We start from the raw sequence: 20,337 nt of genomic DNA on the forward strand, positions 1-20,337 counted from the left end.
GAACCCGCAAGAGAAATCACCGCTGGCTCAGTGATGGATTCTGTGAAAATGGCACTGACAGCCGGCGGGGATAATGTTACAGCTGGAACAGTTGGCTCAACGGGATGAGGAACTGAACCAGTACTGCAAGCAGGCGTAGCCGCCTGGGTCATCGCCTCGGGTAGGTTGACCAAACCTACCTTCATGGGTCCAGAGCTGCTCCCTCCCGCTCCACTCTGGAATGCCGTAGCATCCACGCCTGCACGAAGACAAGATATATAAGTATAATAGCGGAAAGATATGAAGTTAAAGTTATGTACACTTACGGGTCCTTTTGAGCTTGAAGGTGCGAACAGGCGGGGACGAACCCGATGGAGCCGGTCTCTTCGTACCGGTCACCGTCGTCGTCCTGGGCTGCTCGGAGGTGACAGCCGTTTCAACCTCCGGAGCAGTGGTCTCAACACCACCTGGGTTCCCCGCCGCTTCTTCACTCTCGGTCTCCGACTCAGACCGGTTCCCCTGATCGGCAGTGGAGGCAACCTTCACCTTACCCTTCCCGCCGACAGCCTTCTTCTTCCGCGCAAGGAAAGGACCACCTGCGGATTCCTCATCAGAAGATGACAAGATTAGAGGAATTCCAGCAGAGGTTTGAGCATTGAGAGGGCGAGGGTTAAATAGTCTTTTACCTGGCCGCGTGGCGTTCAGTATCTCGTGGCCTGGCGGGTAGGCCTCCACAAACCGATCCGCCGTCTGTTCGAGGATGGGCAACTCGTTCTCGTCAAGAACACGAGTACCCAGCCGAGCGGGACCACCAGCTTCCCGCGGATGCAAGAGCGACTGCAAGTCATTCCCCTCTGAAATAAAAAGAGTTAGAATAAAACCCTAAATCAACAAAGAAGACGGAGCATACCGTAAGGGATAAAGTTCAAACCGTATTCAAGGACGATGGGAATCTGTGGCGCCTCCGCCCCAGCATCCTTCCACACCCGGCTCATACCGAGCATCACCATCCCGGACTCCGCAAAGCGGTAAACCGGAGACTGGATCCGGGAAATCTTGGCAAACCATTCCGCCTCCTGGTAGTTGGAGGCGTGAAGGCTGGGGAGTGCTCTTTCGTTCTTGAATGTCATCGCAATAGGGACGACACGGGCAGAGATGTAAAAGAACTCCCGCTTCCAAGACCGAAGACTGCGCTCGGTAGCGCAGATCTTCAAACCCTTGATCCGGGTGACCAGGGTGTACAAGCCTTGGATGCACCTCCAGGAGTAGAAGGTCATCAGGCGGTCAACATGGGGCTCCACGCCAAGAATGAGGTACACCCATTCAAAATGGCGGATCTTGGCGATCGACATTGGGTGTACCTCCGTCAGGTGTACACCGTGTCTCTCCAAGACACGGTATACAAACTTCGTCAATGGGAACCTGAGATTCCCATAGACGAAGAAGGCGGCATATACCCCTATTTTGCCCTTGGGGGCATCATACACGGTCTGGTGAGGCTCAGGAAACTCAGGCTCAAATGGCTCGAGCATGAACTTCCTGATGATGTACTGGTAAAGCTCGATGGGAAGAGCACACTGGCATTCGCCAGCAGTGCTCTTATCGTCCTTATCAGACGTAGACGTCGGGTTCTCGACGTACACGTCAGACTCTTTGGCGGTAGCTTCAAGATCGTGAGCAGAAGACATGTTTTAGAAGTAAAGAAGGAACGATTTCAGGAGAATGCTCGACAAAGCTTAGAGTATTCGCCGGAAATCGTTTAGAAGAAGAAGAGAGAAGTGAAAGTGTGGATTAAGATGAACCCTCTCCCCCTTTATATACTTATCGCAATGAATGCGATGAATTTAATGCGGAGGAGAGAGAAAAGCGCAGGTGCAATGAAACTATGACACGTGGAAAAAGCAAGCTGGCAACAGCTGTTGACAGGACGCGCGCCGTAAAATCCGCACCCACGCGCCCGAAAACTCGCGCCCACGCGCATGAAAAAGCGTCTGGAATGACCACATACTGTCATGTCGTCATAACTTCCTGCACGTCCTGAAACTGTCAGAAGAAACCGTCGGACGCTAACGTCCCTTCAACAGTTTGGACTGTTCTTATCCTTTCACCAACTCTTCGAGTTTCAAAGAAATTCAAAAAGATTCAAAGATTCAAAAATAAGAGGGAATATACCCCCTTACCTTGGTATCCAAGAAACCGTAAGACAAGTGCGGGTACAGTGTCAAGGCGAAACCCTTCACATACCTAGCACCTGCAGGGAATTGAAGCCAAGAATACCTTGGTATCCAAGAAACCGTAAGACAAGTGCGGGTACAGTGTCAAGGCGAAACCCTTCACATACCTAGCACCTGAAGGGAATTGAAGCCAAGAATACCTTGGAAGTAAAGAAACTATAAGACGAGTGCGGGTACAGTGTCAAGGCGAAACCCTTCACATACTTATCACTTGCAGGGAATTGAAACCAAGAAGGATCTTCTGGACCGTGCTTGTGGAAAGAGAAATAGCACCTCCGCATAGCGGGAACGTTGAGAACTACCTAGTTTGAAACTTCAAGGCGGAATTGGTGGTTTAACATAACTGATCACTATGTCCGAAACTACCAAAATCTCGTGAAGAATCTATGCAAGTGAAACTCAACGCTCCCGATGTGCGAAGGGGTTAAACACCTACCCGCATCACAACCAAATATCAGGCAGAAAAGTCGGGAATTTCTGCGAGTGACATTAGGAAAACCGCGGGAAGAATCCCCACGGAAAACCTTAAAACTAAAAACCCTTTTCAAAACCCCTTGCTTAAGTCCAAAAGTTCACCTCACTTATTAACAATTCATGAGAAGAACATTGGACTGTGGGGACTTGAAGAGGTAGGTCCCAGCAGAGCCCAGTTGGACCCGCAAGACTCACCTTGAAGAGGGACGTCTGCGCAAGGATCAACTGGTTCCGCAGGACCAACCATGCTCAGAGATGAAGACCTTACGCGCAGTACGCCAGCTGTTCCCGCAGGAAAAGCCTCCCAATGGTGAAGTACCCCGCCTGTACCCGCAGCTGCGGATACAAGCCATCAGGGAAGGCTACCCGCACTAACAGCAAGGCTACACGCATAAGGCACTAACTCAATAATTCAGTAATGTCACCTGAAGGAATGAGCAATGCGGGAACACTCCCGCCCAAATGAGCCAGTCCGTACGCTTCTGGAAGGTCTTTTGTACTATACCTGCCAAGGTATGGACAAAATAGACAAGATCTGACCAGAGCGGCCCATGAACCAATCACAGGGTGACAGCTCACCGACAACAGTACGAGGAGCACGCTCTAGTACAAAATGTCACAATCAGCCGCTGCCTACTCACCAACCCTTGCGTGGCACGTACATAGCCTGCAGTTGGTGGAAAAGGAACAGTACACAGCCGGCCATGTCACTATCAGCCGCTGCCTACCCACCAACTACCAGCATGGCACGTGCGTAGCCCACAGTTGGTGGAAAAGGAATATTATACAGCTGGCTGTACCTGCTAGGAAACCTACCTTCGGCTATAAATACTCCAACACCTTGGAACGGTATCATTATCTTGTATCTTATCTTCTCTAGCAATCTCTCTTTATATACACTTATATTCAGAGCAATCTAGTCTGATTCTCACGCCGGAGGGTGGTCACAAGGAGGAACCCCCCCTTCTCAGTGACAAGCTCACGGTGTCTGTTTTGCAGGTCATCAGAATAACCATCTCTGCCGGACCTAACCTTCGTGGGAAACATTACTTAACCCCCAGATTATCCATAATCTACTCGGGGGCACCTAGTGTTTCTTCAGAGTGACTGATCTCCAGCCCGGGGATCACGTGCTCCCGGTTTTTACTGGAGAATGCAAAGAGTGTGCGCATTGTAAATCTGAAGAGAGTAACATGTGTGACCTTCTGAGGATCAACACGGACCGTGGAGTCATGATCCACGATCAGAAATCGCGGTTTTCAATCAATGGGAAACCGATATTTCATTTTGTGGGGACGTCTACGTTTAGCGAGTACACGGTTGTTCATGTTGGGTGTCTTGCAAAGATTAACCCTCTTGCTCCTCTTGATAAAGTTTGTGTGCTTAGTTGTGGCATCTCTACAGGTTAATACTAAGATTCATTTTTTTTATTTTTTTTATTTAATATTTTTTTTATTTTTGGATTTTTTGATCTTGTTAATGTTGTTTTGATCATAATTGTTTTGTGTTATTCAGGGCTTGGTACTACTCTGAATGTCGCAAAACCGAAAAAAGGCTCTTCGGTTGCGGTTTTTGGTTTGGGAGCTGTGGGACTTGCTGTAAGTTTTCTCAAATTGTGACTCTTAAAAGTTAATATATGTAATTGAAATACTAATAAGATGTTTGTGATTAGGCTGCTGAAGGTGCAAGAATTGCTGGTGCTTCAAGGATCATTGGGGTTGATCTTAATGCCAATAGATTTGAGCTTGGTAAGTTAATTGGAAGAAATATGAATATTTTTGTAGCTTAAAATGTGTATAAACTATCAAGTTAAAACTTATAATATTATGTTGTTTTTTTAACAACTTTAGCTAAGAAATTTGGTGTTACGGAGTTTGTGAACCCGAAAGATTACAAGAAACCAGTGCAAGAAGTGATTGCGGAGATGACAAATGGAGGAGTGGACCGGAGCGTTGAATGCACCGGTCATAATGATGCTATGATTTCTGCTTTCGAATGTGTTCATGATGTATGAATCTACTTTTATACACGTTTTTTTTACTTTTGTTATGGTTTATTTTTTTTAATTTTTATTTGAAATTTGGTGCAGGGTTGGGGTGTTGCTGTTCTTGTAGGTGTTCCACATAAGGACGCCGTGTTCAAAACGAATCCTATGAACTTATTGAACGAAAGGACCTTGAAGGGTACCTTTTTCGGAAACTATAAACCTCGGTCTGATATTCCTGTTGTTGTCGAAAAGTACATGAACAAGGTATGTAGCATGTTACATATGACATGTGTTTAGGAGAAATATATGATTGTAAATTGTAACAATCTATGCCTAATTTGTTGTAGGAACTGGAGTTGGAGAAGTTCATAACACATGAAGTGCCGTTTTCTGAGATCAATAAGGCGTTTGATTTGATGCTTAAAGGCGAAGTTCTTCGCATCATTCGCATGGATGCTTAAATTTGTGTTTGGTTCTTATTTATGTTATCTCTCATGTTCCATGTAAATTTGCTCTTGAGGTCTTTTGTCAAATATTCTCAGTCTGTCATGAGTTTATTTGAATAAAATTAATGTTCTTCAGGATTTTGATTAAAAAATGGTGAGTTTGGACTGGACAAATAGATTAATAGATCTAGCAACAATGATGTTTGCATATGCCAAAGTGACAGCCATGATAGTATTAAGAAATTAAAAGATGTACAAACCTATTAACCATTGACATCACAAACACACTTCATTATGATATAATTTATTTTGTACCTTTCTTGAAAATGTTTTGTAGATGCCCACACCACAAACACACTTCATTATTCTTGAAAATGTTTTGTAGATGTCAAAGTTCAAATACAATTTAATATATTTTATATATAATTTGAGTTAAAAAACGTTAACAAATTCTAAAAAAACGGATTACTTGTTGTACATTAAGGGGGTGTTTGGGATTCCTTATTTTTACCTCCTTATAACTTATAACTTATGATAAGTTAAAAAAAAGTGTTTGAGTTTCTTTATAATGTGAGTGAAAATGTTGATAAGTTACACATTTGTAACTTATGATTTCTCCTTATAAATTATAAGGCAGGCTCGGCTCCGAGAAAGCAAAAAAAATTTTGGGCCGAAGGCAAAATTTTCTTTGAGCCTTAATTAAAAAGGAGTATTTTGCTGGTTTAAATAATTAATTTTAATATAGGTTTACTTGTTTATAATATGGGTTGTGTAAAAATAGGATTGAGCATGTCTCAAATGAGACTTGAACCCGTAACTTTTTGGTTGAGAGTAATACCCATTTGCCACTAGACAAAGCTAGTGATCATGTAATTAGTTTTAAACATTAAATATACATATTTTTTTAAATAAAAATAAATATAATTTTTTTTTAAAACAAATTTCGGGCCTAACAGGGTGTTGAGCCTGTGGCTGTCGACCACCTCGCCATCCCTATGGGCCGGCCCTGTTATAAAAAGGTAAAAAGAAATCTCAAACACCTCCTAAGTAAAATTTTGTTGGACATTTTTAATAAATATTATGGATTTTAAATTTAAAACAAGATTTGATAGTTGCTTTTATGAGATCGAGTTGTTTTTTTTATTATTGTTTGGTACTTTTTATTTAAGTGACCTTTTGACTATAAAGCACATTTTTAAATAAACTTCAACTTTTATTGATTTTTTTTCTTTTTTATAAGTTATAGTATTTAACAAGTTAAATGTATATAAATACTGTTTTGCAATTTAACAGAAATTTAAATGTTTCTTTGTGTTGAGATGGATATGTGGGTCTGAGCAGATAATCTACTTTTATGATCATATCTAATTTCATGCTTGTGTGTTAACGTTGTTTTTAATTCGAATTTCAATAAAACTGAAAAACAATAATAGATACATAATGTTATTTCTAATTACTCGATTAAATTTCATTACACAAGTTATATAGAGTTCATACGATGGTCATTCGTTTTCGGTTCATTTAATATTGTGATGTGATATTACTTGAGGTCCAATTTGAGTGATTTGTGCATTTTGTGTAATATGTGTTTTTTGTGTTGAGTAATTTATATACCTTGTGTAGATGTGTAATTGGTAATTTATGTAATTTTTGTTTTTTGTGGTTAGGTAATTTGCTTAGTTAATGTAATTTATGGAATTTGTGTGGTTTGTGTAAGTTACGTGTCGGGATGGCAATGGGTCGGGTTTAGGTATTCCCAAACCCATACCCGGTTATAAAAGTCAATCCCAAACCCGTCCCAAACCCGCCGGGTTTTAATCGGGTAATTACCCATCGGGTTTCCTATCGGGTTTTGATAAAATACCCGTCGGGTATACGCGGCTCAAAACCCGCCGGGTTTTGGCAAAATATAACTAATTGATTAAAAAGATGGTTACCATAAAGATAAAATATCTCAAATAATTAACATAAACAAGTTTCAAAAAATTATTTGGAATATAGTATATTGTTTTGGACAAAAATCAGCTAAGGATCAAGTATCCAAATCTGTTATGTAAGGTAAGGTGCTAACTTGATAGTAACAAGTGCATAAGCGTGATATCGGTGAACACAATGGTTTGATCACGAGGGAAAAAACCCTTGATCACGAGAGAAAAAGCCCTTATCGTTGGTAAAATAACTCCGGCCAAGGATTAATAGGATAATCTTTGGTCGAAGCACTTTAGTTAATGATCAACAAGGTAACCTTTGGTCGATGAGTATATGGTTATCGTGGTCTCCGGCACAAAAAACCCCCGGACGGTGAAAACTATCACCGTCAAGTTTATTAATGAACAATAAGTGATTACAAGTGTTTATGGAGTATATGATCGAGATTACAAAGAAAGCTAGTGTAGAGAGAGTGTTTAGTTATGCTCTAGTGTGTGTAAGTACATATGTTTTCTAACTGATCACAATCTCCATTATATACAAAAAATAATAACTTAAGGGAGTTGTGATTAATAAAGACTATTAACTAATAATCCCTAAAAATCCGCCATGTCTTCAATATAATCGTAAGAGCCACTTTGACCACGTGCTCCATCACTCAGGCTACGGAATAGGTGGTAGACCAGGTCTTCTAGCCGTTACACTTATTAAATATCAGTTTTCAAATAAGATACAACCGTTAATAGCAGCAAATACCAAGCCTGACATAGCTCTGGAACTCTTCAAAAGGATAATTAATCCAGACACGTCAATATCTTCTTGACTGCAAGTTAGTGGATAGACGGAGTCTTCTAACCGTTATATCTGCTAAATATAAGACAACACATGAGAACAACCGTTAATAAATAATAAGTACTGTGGATACTTGATCATGACGGGATCTGAAACACACGCTAAGGATAACTGATCCAAAACATATGCCAGGATAATATATCCACAGTGTCAAATTTCTGTGCACTAACATATATATATATATAATATAATAAGTGTGTGTGTATATATATATAATATAATAAGTTATATCAGGTACATCGGGTATATAATCGGGTAAATGGGTTTATGTTATCGGGTAATCGGGTAATATTAGAAATCCCAAATCCGTCCCAAACCCGCGAAAAATTTTAAAACTAATCCCAAACCCTAATGGGTCGGGTACTACCCGTCCCATTTATATCGGGTTTCTGGTTTTCCCATCAGGTTCGGGTTTCATTGTCATCCCTAGTTACATGCTTATGTATGTAATTCCTTACATGTATAGTTTTAGTAATTTGTGTAATTTGAGTATGCAATTTTGTGTATTTCATGGTTGGATATTTTGTGTAACTAATGTAGAGTTTTTTGGTATTTTTTTGTACTTTTTCGATAACTTTGCTTAAAAGATAAATCTGTATAATTGCCATTTTTCTATAAAAAAATCTGAATTTGTTAGTAGTTACAATTTTTTAAATATGCTTAATATAGTAATAAGTTTTAATATGCTTCATAAAAAAATCTGGTTTTTTTTTTATTATTTATTAAGTTTCATATATAACACAAAAACATGATTTGAAAAGATTTATTTGTGTTTTTATTGAAATTTAAAAAAGGTGAATTCATCTTTTACCTAAATACCCTTTTATAATTAAATATTATTTTATTTTTCTCTCATATCTTAATTTTTATTCTAAATTAATCACAACCACATTAAACTAAATATTTAATTAAATGCTATATCACCAATAAGTTCTCAAAGTTCATACAACTCAACTAGTTCTGAATATCTTTATCAAAAAGTTAACCCTCAACCCAAATCAAAGTTTGTTTGATTATTTAACTTGTTTGTCACCTTTTTTTTTGGGTAAGAGCTCGTAATCTACTTTTATTACTTTTATAGTTAACCCTCAACACAAACTAACGCACCTTGAATTTGAACTCTTAACCTCTTAGCTAAAAGGGAGGCAACTTATCTAGGGATTTATATTGATTTGGATAATGATTTATTTGATTTGATTTGTTTGATTTTGAGGTTTTATTTTATCCCTAATTGAAAATCAAATCGAACCGAATTCGACAATGCGATAATCGAACCAAATTCGATTCGCATCGGTTTTGGTTAAAACCCGGCAAACCGCTTTAAAATATTTGTTTATCGAATTCACCAAACAAAGAGTATAAAAATCTAACTTCTAAAGTATAATAGTATAAAATAACATCTTGTAAGTATAAAGATACATAAGCAGTGAGCGATGTATCAGATACACGATGGTGATCGACGATGAGGAGCTTTGGTGGTGGCGCTAGGGTTTCGGGCTATATTTGTACCTTTTTGGCTACCTTTGTGCTTTTTGGGTACCCTTTATGACTTTTCGTCTATTTGTGTCATTTGGGCTTTATGCATGCATTTTGGCTTCCATTTATGCATTTTGGACAACCTTTGCACCTCTTAAGCTATGGGCTACCTTTGCACCTTTTAAGCTACACTTATGCCTTATGTTACCTATATTTTTATGCCTTTTGGGCTACCTTTGTTCCTTTGGGGTTACCTGCGTGCCTTTCGGCCCACCTTTGTGCCTTTTGACTACTTTTGTTCGTTTTGTGTTACCTTTGTGCTTTTTGGCCAACCTTTATGCCTTTTCGTTCATTTGTGCATTTTGGGCTTCATTTATGGCTTTTGGATTCCACTTGTGCCTTTTAGGCTACCTTTATACATTTTAAGCTATATTTACGCCTTTTGGGCTACCTTTATGCCTTTTGGGCTAACTTTATGCCTTTTAGGCTATCTTTGTGTCTTTTGAGCTACCTTTGTGCGTTGCAGCGTATTAGCTCACAAAATTTATACCGAAACATTAGATGAAAACAATTGTAACTATGAAAAATGTTGGGGACCAAAGATAAAAGAAAAAAAAACTATTGTGGTTAACAATGAAAAATGTTTTGTGAAAAACATGTAAAGTATGAAAACTATAGGGGTTAAAAGTAAAAATGAAGATTGACAAAAAAAAATATATTAGTCAAGCACAAACTACAACCCAATTTGTGCACACCAAGTTTGCAAAATGTCATATATATATATATATATATATATATATATATATATATATATATTTAATATAAATATTTGTTGTATTTTGTTCAAGTTCTGCATGAAGGCTAAAGTTGGGGGACTTTTGCAGTTTTTTAAGAGGACTGATAGGTTTGTTTATGTCAATTGCAAAATTGAGGAGTATATAATCATCGCTATCGGTGGATTTTGTTGTACACAAATTTTAGGGTTCTATTGCGCCGCTCTCGTTTTGTCTTCGACCGTCTTCTTCATCCCAATTTTGTTTCTCTTTCTTTTCACATTTTGAGAGTTTGTGGTATGAGATTATATTTCAATCATTGCTTGTATTGTTTTTTTAGGTCTATTTAGTATCTATTCTAGACTTAGTGGTTTATCGTTCTTTGGTGAATCATTCTGGGTTTTTGGATTAAGGTTTTAGATAATAATCATAGTAATAACTCACCTGAAGATATATCAAGTTGTTTTGGGTTATAGTTAATACTTATCAAATCTAGATAAATTTTCAATGTTATCAATTTAAACCATATTTGCCTTCTTCTTGAAATAACAGAAGTATTGATTCTTAAATTAGGAAAGATCGATCAAGATACGGGAATGTTTGAGAATCATAGAACGATCAGCCAATGTATAGCCAATTTGATGATTGAGCTTTATATTAGGCTAAAGTTAATCACCTTCCTTGGTGGCCGAGAATCATTTCCCATGAACCACCATTGTCCACTGTAAGTTCTTTTTGTGTTAGCTATCTAGCGGATTATAATCGATCCAATTTTGATGACAATTGTATCATTATTTTAGATGTTTATATCTGTAAGTTCTATTATTTTTAACGTAGATTGTTCTATATACTGCAGGATGGTAAGAAAGTTGAATGTTTTGCCACAAATTACTAAGTGCGATGGTTTGCATTTTGTCGAGAAGGAAGGTGATCCAAGTAATTAATGAGTATTGTCATTCAGCAGGTAGGGCGGTTGGTTCTAGCATTGTATAAACATATGAAACCTCGTATCCTTAACTAATCACTCCAAAGGCGGACTATGATCTTTGTCTTTACCTAAGTTTGGACTAATTGTCCCTAAAATTAAAATCCTATATTTTCATAATTGTAATATGTAAGAAAGTTGAATCTATTGCCCAAAGTTATAGAGTTTGATAAAGATTATTTAATTATTATTATATTATATTGTATAATAATTTGTTTTTTTTTTATTTCTTCAGTAAACCTATGGAAGTTTATATAAGATGTATGGAGTACTTGAAGATTCCTATAAGTTGGAGCGAAGCAAAAACCCTTAGGAAATTATTTGTGTTAGAAGTGAATTAAATGAATAAATATTAACAAGAGCAAGCAAAGTTTTTTAAACAACATCCTGCATTAGTAAAGGTAAAGTCTTGATAAAAAAAACTTTTAAAACAATATTTACTATGTAACGCTTATTTTTGGCTTTGTTTTGCAGACATAATTAATGATCCAAGCTCATTTGACTCGTCAAACAAACACGTTAGCCACCAGGGTTACCAAATGATTTCAAGCCTGCGACGGAGCCTGCACATCGCTTGGTTGATGAATTGATAAAGGTATTAATAACCCCATGATTATTGAATCGTATTTTTATCATATGAATTGTCAAACCGAACGAAAATTTTTATGTCCAACCCTATGAAATTGGATCATATAAAAACAGTGAACACTCTAAAAAAATTCATAGATCTGCCACTGATTATAACTATATTACATTATAATGTCAAATGATATTATCACATTACTTCAAATGAGAGCATGTCATACAATATTGTAACATATTGTAGCTTATTATAACTTATAATATAGCATATGTCATATAATTTTATATCAATAATATCACATGATAATAAGTTGGCATACTAAAAGTGATTATGATTTCATAAATCATGTTGACTTGGTAACCCCAAATTGGTATATTCCAATATCATATTTTGTCTTATTTTATATTAATCAAACATAAAAGGATCTTTATATGTATATGAAAATTTTGGACTACGTTGTAACACTAGTTGGTATTCTATATAAGGGGATGCAATTTTAGCATGATCTCAAAAATCCTTAACTTCGTCGTCTCTAATCACCACAGCAATGCTGCCATGACCGGTGGTTTCACGGCTCTAATCCTCCTAATTCCCAGTACAATTATGCATCTGATTATGTGTTCATGTAAGCAATTTTCGTGTTTATTCTTATTTAATTATCTATGGATCTTTTGGTTGTGGTAATTCAAGTGATATCAATGTTCTTGTTAACTCCAACTGTATTTGATAAGTTTAATTCTTGCTTTGTGCTTTGAACTCATTCTGACCATTTTATGTGATTTCACAGTATACATTGATCTCTCTATCAGTCTGCGAGGCTCTATTCATAACATGTTGGTTGCTCATAGCGTGTACTTGGTACCTCGGGTGAAATCCATGATCGAACCATGGTAACTGGGGTGAAAACTATGAACATGGTTCGGTTTGAGATCAATCAAGCAGGATCGTAGAGTGGTGAACAAGTTCATCAAAACATTCGGTGATATTATGTACAGAAACAAAGAGCCTAGAATTGGATAGTGATTGAAATAATATGTTATACACTTGTAATTGTAACTTTGTGATTTCCAATTAATTAATATGTAATAGGTTTATATTTTTATTTGCAATAGAACTCAAACTTTTGATTCATATCTTTGTTCTTATTTTGTGATTGATCTTGAAAGATTTTTTTATTATGTTACAGTTGGATTCTATATAATTAAAAATAAATACTATAATTATGTTATTAAAAAAACTAAATTTTAATTAACTTTATCAAGTTGTAAATATTATATTGATTTTTTTTCCAATGCCAATGTTAATTAAGTTCACCATAGCCCGGTACCTTGTGTCATCAATGCCTAATAAAACTGAATTTGAGTTCTTGCGGCATTGGCAGGGCCGGGCCAAAGGGATGGAGAACGACTTAGGCCAATCACCTGAGAGGTTCATAATTGTTTAAACAAATTATATATACTTTATATATAATTTGTTTTAAAACACAAGCTTACAAGATGATTACTTAATACGATCGAAGTGCTAATCCATGTAACCAAAGATAATGGCCTTAATTCCCATGAGGTGTATTAGTTTTGATAGAAAAAAAAAACTTTTATTTTTGTTTTATATGGGTCATGTTAATAACTTGTTTATTACTCTTTGTGTTTTGTTACATGTGAAGTAATCTAGATACTAAAGTTTTCATGATACTAAGGGTGATATATAGGTAGCCAGAAACCCAATTTTTCATGAGAGAACCAAATATTTTTAGATTGATTCACATTTAATCCAACAATGGATTTATAAAGTTTTTTCGAAAATATTATGATTTGTTTTCAACAAACTTTGGGTTACTGAATATATGATATAATATGATATATTAGAATAAAGATATAATAACTCATATGATATAATATGATATAATATAATATGTTATGTTATATTATGTTATGTTAAGTGTGATTATTTGATTTGTCATGATACGAATAGTTATTGTAAAATATAATAATTAATGTTATTTGTTAATAAAATATAATAATTAATGTTAAGGGGCTTAGTTTTTTTTTAAAGTTAGAGGGGATATAACTTTTGAAAAAACATTCACAAATACAACAAAAATGTACAAAATAAGGGACTAGGGACATTTGGACATACCCCGTAGGACAACCCTAACCCTCAAGATCAAATGTTAAGGGGGTTAGTTAACGAAAAGTGTCGCCATGTCAGCCCATATGTTTGTGCTATCTTGGTCGTTAACCGGTTGGTGATAGAGAGAGGATAAGAGTGACCCCCACCCCACCCCTCTCTTATGTGTTATAGCTTGGGATCCAATGTTGTGCTGAGATGGCATGTGGTTAACGCAAGTTAGAGGACTCTTGTAGCCGTTTAAGAGGTTTGTAGGGGCTATACGTGTCGATTGCAAAAGTGAAGTGTGCATAATCATCGCTACATGTGGATTTCGATTGAACACAACTTTTAGGGTTTCATTAATCCGCCATTATTCTATGCTATTAGATGATAATAAATGGAACCCAATGTTTTATAATTAGAGGGCCATGATTGTAAATGGAGGTCCTGGTAAGTTAGTTAAAACTTTGAATGTGGTTTAATGCTTTCATCCAAATATTTAGTGATATCATGGACAACCTGGAGTATAATACCTTCATTACATCTGTATATAAGTTTATTGACGTTACACGAGCCAAGATCTAGTCGCTAACATGACACATCAATACGATACACGAGACGAATACGTTAATTTATACTTTATAGAATACATTACCCAAGTCGTGTTTCAAACTCTGAGATTTAAACAAATACTTTTGCATGTTTGTCATATGCTTTTATGTCGGTTCATTCTAGTTATTCATATATCAAACACATGTCATATATTTTATGTAGCTAAGAGTCATTTGAATGTAGGAAACCGGATTTTTTATAGAAACATTCATACATAACATCGAATACAGCAAAAACAACAAACAAACACATTATAAGAATAGACAACAACCGGTCTCTTCTTTTATACACTCACTTATATACAACATCACAAACATATTATATATCTTTCCATTTACGCATCCATGCGAATGATGCAACGAAGACCTTCACCTTTAAGCATCAAATCAAATGCCGTATTAATCTCAGGAAACGGCACTTCATGTGTTATGAACTTCTCCAACTCCAGTTCCTACAACAAATCAAACAAAAGTCATTTATGGTCAAACTAAAACTTTTATAAGTAATTCGACTTTGAATATTTGTGCCAATTACCTTGTTCATATACTTTTCAACAACATTAGGAATATCAGATCGCGGTTTATAGTTTCCAAAGAAGGTACCCTTCAAGGTTCTTTCATTTAATACATTCATTGGACCCGTCTTGAACACGGCATCTTTATGTGGAACACCAACCAGAACAGCAACACCCCAACCCTGTATCAAATAAAATAAAATAAAATAAATTGTAACAAATATAACTAAAATATTAGTATGGGAAATGTGTAAATGTAGATTCATACATCATGAACACATTCAAAAGCCGAGATCATAGCATCAATATGACCGGTACATTCAACACTCCGGTCCACTCCTCCATTCGTCAACTCCGCAATCACTTCTTGCACTGGTTTCTTGTAATCTTTCGGGTTCACAAACTCCGTGACCCCAAATTTCTTAGCTAAAGTTGTTAAAAAAAAACAACATAATATTATAAATTTAACTTGATAGTTTATACACATTTTAAGCTACAAAAATATTCATATATCTTGTAATTAACTTACCAAGCTCAAATCTATTGGCATTAAGATCAACCCCAATAATCCTTGAAGCACCAGCAATTCTTGCACCTTCAGCAGCCTATATCAAAAACACATTATTAGCATTTTCATTACTAGGGGTGTAAACGAGCCGAGATGAGAGTGCCATTTTGACTAATTAGGGCTCAAGCTCGGCTCGTTTAGTATTAATTAATTAGTTTGTATAAGTTTTTAATTATTTTTATACATTTTCATAAAAACTTTAAACAAGCCTAAGTTCAGCTTGAGCTCGTGTTGTGTGGTACCTTAAACGAGCCAAGGCACTATTCAAGCTCGACTAGGTAATGTAAAACTAATACATTGAAGTCTAGAAGACGTAGAACTAAAAAACACACAAGGCTCGAGGTCAGACTCGATAACTCGAAAAAACTAGGTTCGTTTAGATATTTTTATCTATCTGAGCTCGTTTGCACCCCTATTTGTTATATGTTTTAAGAGTTACAGTTTGAGAAAACTTACAGCAAGTCCCACAGCTCCCAGACCAAAAATCGCAACAGAAGAGCCTTTTTTCGGTTTTGCGACATTCAGAGTGGCACCAAGCCCTGAAAAACACAAAACAATTATGATAAAAACAACATTAAAAAGATCAACAATATCCAAAAAAATAATGTCTCAAAATATTAACCTGTAGAGATGCCACAACTAAGCACACAAACTTTATCAAGAGGAGCAAGAGGGTTAATCTTTGCAAGACACCCAACATGAACAACCGTGTACTCGCTAAACGTAGACGTCCCCACAAAATGAAATATCGGTTTCCCATTGATTGAAAACCGCGATTTCTGATCGTGGATCATGACTCCACGGTCCGTGTTGATCCTCAGAAGGTCACACATGTTACTCTCTTCAGATTTACAATGCGCACACTCTTTGCATTCTCCAGTAAAAACCGGGAGCACGTGATCACCGGGCTGGAGATCAGTCACCCCTTCACCAACACTCTCCACAACCCTGTGTTCATATTAACCAAACCAATCATATTATTAACTAGATCAACAATTGTCACGTATGTGTATTAATATGTTACAATAATCTAACACGTTACAATGTTGTTACTTACCCTCCAGCCTCATGTCCTAATATTCTTGGGAATACAGGATTTTGCCCCTACAAAGTTGGTAATAAATAATAAAAATTAATAACCAAAATTTTAATATATGTGAATATGTGATATGAATAATATTAATTGAAGTACTTACTTTGGCTTCCCAGAAGTACAGATCAGTGTGACAAAGGGAAGTGAAGAGGATCTTGATCCGGACTTCCATTTTCTGCGGCGGTGCCACCTCTACTTCTTCGATCACTAGCGGCTTTCCGGCCTCCCACGCCACCGCGGCTGTAACAATAATAATAATATTAAAAAAAGGTTAAATCGAAATAGAAGGCAAACATGCAACAAACAGTAAAGCTTTACTGCTTGCTTTAATGAATAGTAAAACAAAGTCTTTTAAAAACTGCGTTTAGATAAAAATGATTACCTTTGCATCGAATCACTTGACCATTAGTGCTTGACATTTTTTTGTAACTTGACTGTTGTTAATACTTAATAATATGACTTTGTTTGTTGTTTGAGATGAAGTGATGAGATGAAGAATTTGGTATTTAAAGGGATGAAATGAATTAATTTAATTATTTTTTTAATATATTTTTTTGGTAGAATATTGAACTGGAGAAGTTGTTTTGTGAGTTGAATATGGTTGTAATCAAGTGGCTAAACCAGGATTAGTATTTAGGAATCAGGAACCAGGTTTTGGGTTTGTTAGGGTTCTGAATAAAGAGATGCTTAGGTTATTGTTTTTTATATTTTAGTACACAAGTTGGAATAACTTTTTCAAGTGAGTACACCTCAAGCTGGTTTTGGAATTACCATTTTAGAATTAAAGGTTTTATTAATAGTTAAAACTCATGAAAAGGATTTATATGTACCGATTATTATAAATTGAATGTGGCTTAATGGTAAAGTATTCATTAAACTAGTGAGAGGAAGGAGCTTCAAACATCATTATCACCAATGTATACGAGAGATATGATGGATGACCCTGACTTTTCAGGGTTTTAGTCCTTATTCACCCGGTTTTACCGGCTCCTCGTTGCCGTGCCGTTTGGCGAGCGTGGGGCTCGGGGTTTATCCGGAGAATCCCTCAATATGTGGACTGATAGGGGCTCCGTTCGTCCCGACTCGTGGTCGGCTCGAGATACTTTTAGCCAACGGGGGCCGCGTACAGAGTACCCGGTGTTACTTAGTTGATCGTTCCAAAAAAAAAATATATGTACCGATGATTCCCTCATTTATTGCCTACTGATAAGAGGCTTGGGTTTTCCAAACGAAACTCAAGTTCGAATCCCTAGAGTAACTAGAGTAATTATCTTATAATTAGAATAATTATTATTACACAATAACTTTTGAACCAGAGTAATTATTATTACACTATTATATTTTTATACATAATTACTTTAGTTCAAAACTATTATTACTCATAATTATTTGTATGTCTAGTTTGTTAATTTTATTTGTGTGAATCTCTCCCATCTATATATATACATATATATATATATACCGATGATTGTAAGAATAATTTATATATAAGAAAATGTATACATAAAATTTGAAAAGCATAAATTTTCATTTTAATATTTAATAAAAAAGAAAGGTAGTTGGTTTTCAAAATTTTACTTTTAGTTAATATTTTGAGTAAAGTGTCATTTTAGTCCTTGTGGTTTGGCAAATAATGCGAATTTAGTCCAAAAAGTTTTATTTTTTGCATATGGACCCTCCACGTTTCCCAGTTTTTGCCAATTACATCCAAATCACTAACCCCATTAAATTTTATCGTTAAGTCAGGGGTAGACATGTCTTTTCACTATTTATTTATTATAATACTTATTTCAGTGAACTGCGGTTTTCGTCCTTGTGGTTTGTCCAAATCTGCGGTTTTAGTCAAATAGTATTAAGTTAGCAATTTTCTCTCCTATGGTTTCATTTCACTTGCAATTAAACTCGAATTCCCTAATCTCGTTAAGTTTGGTTGTTAAACCCATCACGTGTGCCCTTCACGTGAGGGGCAATTTTGTTCCTTCTTTTTTCCCTTTTTCCCCAAATACACCCGAGCCCCTCACGCGAGGGGGTTGCGAATTAGGGCTGAGGTTTATTTAGAGAGAGAAAAAACAAAATTGATGGTCGCATGAGGGGCACGCAAATGGGTTAACGACAAGACTTTACAAGGTTAATAAATTCGGGTTTAATTGCAAGTAAAATGAAACCATAAGGAAGAAAATTGCAAATTTGAAACTACTGGACTAAAACTGCAGATTTTGACAAATTAGAGGGACGAAAACCGTAGTTTACTTAAATAAGTATTATAATAAAGAAAGAGTGAAAAAACATGTCTACCCCTGACTTAACGATCAAATTTAACGGGGTTAGTGATTTGGATGTAATTGGCAAAAACTGGGAAACGTGGAGGGTCCATATGCAAAAAATAAACTTTTTAGACTAAATTCGCATTATTTGCTAAACCACAAGAACTAAAATGGCACTTTACTCTAATATTTTTAAGAATTTATGCGTATGATCTTATATATTGTTTACCTGTCACACTTTTGAACTTTTAATGGAACGGATGATATACTGTTTTTATGTTAGTTTTTGTAAATTACACAACCTCACATCCGTTGTCACCATACCCTATCAAAGGCTAACGAGTAACGAATACCATTCACACTAAAGTAACTTAAAACATTTAGCGCTAGAGATCAAAAGTATGAAGCGTGTCGCAAACAGTTGAGACCATATGTGTAATTTATTAAAACAGACAACATACGGTGAAGATTTGACTTGCCATTAAAATGTGTGTATAATTTACTCAATGATTTATCAAAACAATTAACATAAGGGAAGAGGACATGCATGCAAATGTGTAATTAATGCCCTGAACTGGGCTTATTAATAGTTAATACTCAGCCCAGTATCTAACCAATTCACTTCGACGGTTCATGAAGGCTTAGGCCCATAACACACTCCTCAGTCCTCTCTAAGAGATGGACAATTACCGAATCATTAACCGAAACTGAATTATAAACCAATAAAACCAAACCGTAATTAACCAAAACCAAATTAACTGAAAACCAAACCGTTATCGGTTTCTCGATTAACTGAACCGAACAATTCATATTTTCATATATTTATAGCTTTTATACCCATGTTTCATATTTTATATATCAATGTCATGTATTTATACCACCACTTCATGTATTTGTAACTAAATTTCAAGTATTTTTTAAGCAAAAATGTTAGCCCAAATTCAGTTTTGGTTATTAACTGAACCAAAAACTAGCAAACTAATTGAATAAACTGAACTGATTAACCAAAAACCGATTGACTATAGAAATTGATTAATCAATTATTTCGGTTCAATTAAAGCTAATAACCAAATGGTCCAAACCATACACACCAATATTGCTCCCTTTTAATCAGGCATAGGTTATTCCCACGCCATATAGGTTATGTAGACACCATATGTGCCTATACAGCTCGTATAGGGGCCACACGAGCCGTATAAGTGCAAAACTTTGTCCTTTTGTTGGAGAGTGTCAGGTGTTTGAAGCCTATATGGCTCGTATAGAGGCTATACGACCCATATAGACAGAAAAAACTGTTATCCGTACATTAGTTAGTCATGTGAGGGTTATACGAGTACGAATCGTATAGAGTTGTTAACACATCATTGGGGTGGTTTTTGAACGTAACGACCCTTTAGTTACGCAAATGGACCTTTTTACCCTGATTGCATTTTTATAAAACTGAATTATATTTTTAATT

General features: G+C 36.1%; 2 protein-coding genes across 2 annotated transcripts; one reads left to right on the plus strand and one right to left on the minus strand.

Moving 5' to 3' along the window:
• Positions 1-3,796: 3,796 nt before the first annotated feature.
• On the plus strand, positions 3,797-5,213 carry LOC143566821 (alcohol dehydrogenase 1-like). Its single transcript, XM_077053411.1, has 6 exons — positions 3,797-4,091; positions 4,203-4,285; positions 4,360-4,435; positions 4,538-4,695; positions 4,777-4,938; positions 5,022-5,213. The coding sequence occupies exons 1-6, from the start codon at positions 3,881-3,883 to the stop codon at positions 5,133-5,135; spliced, it is 804 nt and encodes a 267-aa protein (XP_076909526.1). The 5' UTR covers positions 3,797-3,880; the 3' UTR covers positions 5,136-5,213.
• Positions 5,214-14,678: 9,465 nt separating this feature from the next.
• Positions 14,679-17,054, minus strand: LOC143566822 (alcohol dehydrogenase 2-like). Its single transcript, XM_077053412.1, has 9 exons — positions 16,997-17,054; positions 16,718-16,854; positions 16,579-16,625; positions 16,144-16,469; positions 15,978-16,060; positions 15,483-15,558; positions 15,222-15,379; positions 14,974-15,135; positions 14,679-14,890 (listed from the first exon to the last, which is right to left on the minus strand). The coding sequence occupies exons 1-9, from the start codon at positions 17,031-17,033 to the stop codon at positions 14,774-14,776; spliced, it is 1,143 nt and encodes a 380-aa protein (XP_076909527.1). The 5' UTR covers positions 17,034-17,054; the 3' UTR covers positions 14,679-14,773.
• Positions 17,055-20,337: the final 3,283 nt, after the last annotated feature.

This window comes from Bidens hawaiensis, unplaced genomic scaffold, assembly GCF_021521415.1.
Source record: "Bidens hawaiensis isolate Kalapana, Puna unplaced genomic scaffold, B.hawaiensis_p1.1 tig00023054_1, whole genome shotgun sequence".
Lineage (NCBI taxonomy): Eukaryota > Viridiplantae > Streptophyta > Magnoliopsida > Asterales > Asteraceae > Bidens > Bidens hawaiensis.

Coding starts and splice junctions, on each gene's coding strand:
- LOC143566821 (XM_077053411.1), top strand. CDS start 3,881: ATGTGTGACCTTCTGAGGATCAACACGGACCGTGGAGTCATGATCCAC. Junction 4,092..4,202: donor TAGTTGTGGCATCTCTACAG/GTTAATACTAAG, acceptor TGTGTTATTCAG/GGCTTGGTACTACTCTGAAT. Junction 4,286..4,359: donor TGGGAGCTGTGGGACTTGCT/GTAAGTTTTCTC, acceptor GTTTGTGATTAG/GCTGCTGAAGGTGCAAGAAT.
- LOC143566822 (XM_077053412.1), bottom strand. CDS start 17,033: ATGTCAAGCACTAATGGTCAAGTGATTCGATGCAAAG. Junction 16,061..16,143: donor TAGTTGTGGCATCTCTACAG/GTTAATATTTTG, acceptor TGTGTTTTTCAG/GGCTTGGTGCCACTCTGAAT. Junction 14,891..14,973: donor TTGAAAAGTATATGAACAAG/GTAATTGGCACA, acceptor GATTTGTTGTAG/GAACTGGAGTTGGAGAAGTT.